We start from the raw sequence: 4,736 nt of genomic DNA on the forward strand, positions 1-4,736 counted from the left end.
GCACGCTGGGATCTGTAAACACCGTAAACCCGGAAGAAGAATAATTACGAATTACGAGAATTTCTGAAGCCTTATGCGCCTCGCCTCATCTATACGCTCTTGCCAGTATCTGTCCGCGTTGTCGGTGACAACAAGCCACAGCACCAAGACCAGCAACACTAACGACTCCATGTCCTCCATGTTTATTGTTTACTATCCGGGTCGTGAGACTACCGCTTAAAAGATCACTGATGTCACTGTTTGCGCTGCTTAACGACATCACGTGACGTCCACCCACTTTCGCTAACTCCACCCAATGTGTCCACCCACTTCCAGCCAGCACGATTCAGCGCGGTTGTAGTCGAAATGCAACTCCAACAGCCCCACTCAGCTCGACACGGCTCAGCCGCGTTTGTAGTGGAAAAGCGGCAATAGACACAGACAACCATTCACACTCACATTCACACCTACAGTCAATTTAGAGTCACCAGTTAACCTAACCTGCATGTCTTTGGGGGAAACCGGAGCACCCGGAGGAAACCCACGCGGACAACATGCAAACTCCACACAGAAAGGCCCTCGCCGGCCACGGGGCTCGAACCCGGACCTTCTTATTTTGAGGCGACAGCGCTAACCACTACACCACCGTGCCACCCTCCAGTTGGTCTCCTAGTTGAAAATCCTTAAAAAATGCTCCGTGTCAGTGAGTGTTAGTAATCCGATTCAGTGACACAAATCGAGTATTACTGTATATTGTGAGTTTTAATCTGTTGTCAAGGCTGTAATGCTGTTAAAAAGGGCGCCATGTTTAGTTTCCTTAACTTTAATTCAAACATAAACACACCTGCAGTGACTTGCTTTATAACAAACTAGTATTGTTACTCATTGCGCATTCATTCCACTCACACACAGCTCTATTTACTCTGGAATATTATTAGCCATATAAATGGATTCTCTCTCAGGGCAATTGTAAGCATGCGGTATTTTGGCTGAGCGCCACGGGCGAGGAGGCGGAGTCTGTCGGCCCCGCCCAGTTAGCAGGAAACACAGAGAGAGAGAGAGAGAGAGCGCGCGCTCCGGTTTATCTAAGCTGCGACCGCACGAGACGAGACAGGACGCGCGCGCGTTTACTTTCACTTTGACTGCTCACGCGCGGCACGCTGGTCGGAGAAATGTTTTGGATCCAGAGTGAAGAGTGAAGTGTTTCACCGTGGAATGTTATTTGCTTTTAGAAGACCACGGACCAGTCCAAGCATATTTTGCATTCGGCTTTATTTCCCAACATGCCTGGATTAAAACCAGCTCCGGTGTTTATGACATGGAGAACTTTATGAACTTGTTCGCCTGCTCATGATGGACTGCTGGATTTTTAAATTCTGTGCCATTACTATGGCATGTCACGTGACCGTTGTGGTCCTCCTGTGCCAACTAGTGACTGCTGCGTTCCCGCTGGAGATCGGAGGTTATGATGGTGGTGAGTGGGGCAGACCGACAAAATGCGAGAAGATCACCATTCCTATGTGCCAAGGAATCGGGTACAACATGACCAGGATGCCCAACTTCATGAAATATGATAGTCAAGAGGAGGCAAGTAGAAAACTCAGCGAATTTGCTCCTCTGGTGGAATACGGCTGTGATGTGCACCTCCGCTTCTTCCTGTGTTCCCTCTATGTGCCCATGTGTACAGACAAAGTGTCCAACACTATCCCGGCATGCCGGCCTATGTGCGAGCAAGCGAGGCAGAAATGCTCTCCTATTATGGAGCAATTCAGATTCAGCTGGCCAGATTCGTTGAACTGTTCCAAGCTGCCAACCAATAATGACCCTAATTCACTGTGCATTGAGGCTCCAGAGAATGACACAGTGCCTGAGACTAGGAAAGGAGAAGGCATGCTACCTGTTCCTGCCAGACCCAGGCAGTCTGGTAGCGGGCATGAACAATCATCTGGGTCTTGTGAGAACCAGGAGAAGTACCAGTATGTGGAGAGGAGCAAGTCATGTGCACCACGATGCACCCCTACTGTAGATGTGTTCTGGTCCAGGCAAGACAAGGATTTTGCTTTTATCTGGATGGTCGTGTGGTCTACTCTTTGCTTCGTCTCGACTGCATTCACAGTCCTCACCTTCCTCCTGGACCCACAACGCTTTCAGTACCCTGAGAGGCCTATTATCTTCCTGTCCATGTGCTACAACGTCTACTCGGTGGCTTTCATCATCCGTTCTGTGGCAGGCGCTGAGAACATTGCCTGTGACAGGGAAAATGGGCAGCTTTATATCATACAAGAGGGCTTAGAGAGCACAGGCTGTACCATAGTCTTCCTCATTCTGTATTACTTTGGCATGGCCAGCTCTATCTGGTGGGTCATTCTCGCACTTACCTGGTTCCTTGCAGCTGGCAGGAAATGGGGGCATGAAGCCATCGAGGCTCACAGCAGCTACTTTCACATGATCGCCTGGGGCATCCCGGCTTTGAAGACCATAATCATTCTCACCATGCGCAAAGTGGCAGGTGATGAGTTGACCGGACTGTGCTACGTTGGTAGTATGGACACCAACGCTTTAACCGGGTTTGTTCTCATCCCTCTTTCCTGCTATCTGATCATCGGTACCTCTTTTGTCCTTACCGGTTTTGTTGCACTGTTCCACATCCGTAAGATCATGAAAACCGAGGGCACCAACACAGAAAAGCTGGAAAAGCTCATGTTTAAGATCGGCATCTTCTCTGTCCTTTACACCGTCCCCGCTACTTGCGTGATCATCTGCTACTTCTACGAGAGACTCAACATGGACTACTGGAAGTTTCGTGCCCTGAAGAGCAAGTGCGTCTCTTTTCCTGGACGAAGGGTTGAGGACTGCTCGCTGGAGTCTTCTGTGCCTACTGTAGCAGTGTTCATGCTGAAGATATTCATGTCCTTAGTGGTGGGCATTACCAGTGGGGTCTGGGTGTGGAGCTCAAAGACTCTTCAGACTTGGCAAGGCTTGTGCACCAGGAGGTTGTCCATGAGGACGACTCACAAACCCTGTCCGAGCATCAACTGCAGCAGCTCCCACTGTCATTACAAAGTGACTGCATTCCATGCAAACAAAAGTGACTCGTGCGCAGACAGTCCCACGAGGGTTTGACAAACTGGTGGCACTTTGGATGTAATTTGACATCATTTGAACAAAACGGGCATCTTAAATGCCTACCCTTGTCAACAAAAGCATTTAAAAGCTTCAGCCATATAAAACAGAAACAGTAAAGGCAAAGACTGTAACAGGTCATGCTGAGTGATGGCACGGTTTTGTGGTGCAACTGAAATGTAAATACAGACTTCAACATTTCATCTTGAACTTATTAATTTATTACAGCTATTTAAGTATTGCTTGTCAATGAATGCACTATACTGTACATATAAAAAGATGCTCTGAATAGCAGGGTGTAAGAATTTGGAAATATTGTGTGTATATATAAATATTTTTTGGATGATAGAATAATAAAAATGATGTATATATTTTTGCAATGACTGCTTAATTACATTCATTGAGCCACCTTTTTATGAATAACTTGGCATGGAGCATACACTACCGTTCAAAAGTTTGGGGTCACCCAGACAATTTTGTGTTTTCCATGAAAAGTCACACTTTTATTTACCACCATAAGTTGTAAAATGAATAGAAAATATAGTCGAGACATTTTTCTGGCCATTTTGAGCATTTAATCGACCCCACAAATGTGATGCTCCAGAAACTCAATCTGCTCAAAGGAAGGTCAGTTTTATAGCTTCTCTAAAGAGCTCAACTGTTTTCAGCTGTGCTAACATGATTGTACAAGGGTTTTCTAATCATCCATTAGCCTTCTGAGGCAATGAGCAAACACATTGTACCATTAGAACACTGGAGTGAGAGTTGCTGGAAATGGGCCTCTATACACCTATGGAGATATTGCACCAAAAACCAGACATTTGCAGCTAGAATAGTCATTTACCACATTAGCAATGTATAGAGTGGATTTCTGATTAGTTTAAAGTGATCTTCATTGAAAAGAACAGTGCTTTTCTTTCAAAAATAAGGACACCAATAAGTGACCCCAAACTTTTGAACGGTAGTGTATTTGTAAACACTTTCTATATTGCGCTGCTATGTTTTCTGAAATGTTTTCTTCTTTTTGTTAGCATTTCTCAAGGAAATGGATTTTGGCATGCAAGAAGGATGGAGAGCACAGCGCTCGTAGAGCAAAAGCACTCAAACGACGGATCATGTTTCTCATAAATCTGGTGCAATTTAGCTTCTGAAAAATCTTAATGAGAACGTGAACTACAATTGAGTCATGCGCTTAACGTGATATTGACATCTTTAAATATTTGTATGCGCATATTTTTCCATTTACTACCCATCGTAAAACTGGTGTTTATACCATTGGTCATGTAACAGTTCTGAAACTGCAGTTCAGGTGCAGTCGCACTTTCCTAAGTGACATGAGCTGTTATTGTAGGGCCTTTATTTTAATTCCGTACATGTTCCACAAGACTGTTGTTAGCTGATCACAGACTTGGCTACTGTGAGACTGAAAAGAGACGTGAGATCAGAATAGTTCTGGCCAGGGCTCTGGTCACGGTTACCCATGTGCTTGTACAAATGTGTGTGGGTTTTTTTTTTCCCCTCACGAACCTCTGCCTGTCCTTATGGGCAGCTGTGACTTCACAAGCCTTTTTGACGTGTTTATGAAGTGCATCTGGATTTGCTGCAGAGTAAGAGAGCAGGGAAGATTTTTAGGA

The 4,736-nt window shown here is 45.5% G+C and overlaps 1 protein-coding gene across 1 annotated transcript; it reads left to right on the forward strand.

Annotated features, from left to right (window-relative positions):
* The first annotated feature begins 1,062 nt into the window (after positions 1–1,062).
* Positions 1,063–3,478, forward strand: fzd9a (frizzled class receptor 9a). The gene has a single exon (XM_060912985.1). The coding sequence runs from the start codon at positions 1,330–1,332 to the stop codon at positions 3,100–3,102; it is 1,773 nt and encodes a 590-aa protein (XP_060768968.1). The 5' UTR covers positions 1,063–1,329; the 3' UTR covers positions 3,103–3,478.
* The last annotated feature ends 1,258 nt before the right edge of the window (positions 3,479–4,736 follow it).

The sequence above is a fragment of the Neoarius graeffei genome, chromosome 28 (assembly GCF_027579695.1).
Source record: "Neoarius graeffei isolate fNeoGra1 chromosome 28, fNeoGra1.pri, whole genome shotgun sequence".
Taxonomy (NCBI): domain Eukaryota; kingdom Metazoa; phylum Chordata; class Actinopteri; order Siluriformes; family Ariidae; genus Neoarius; species Neoarius graeffei.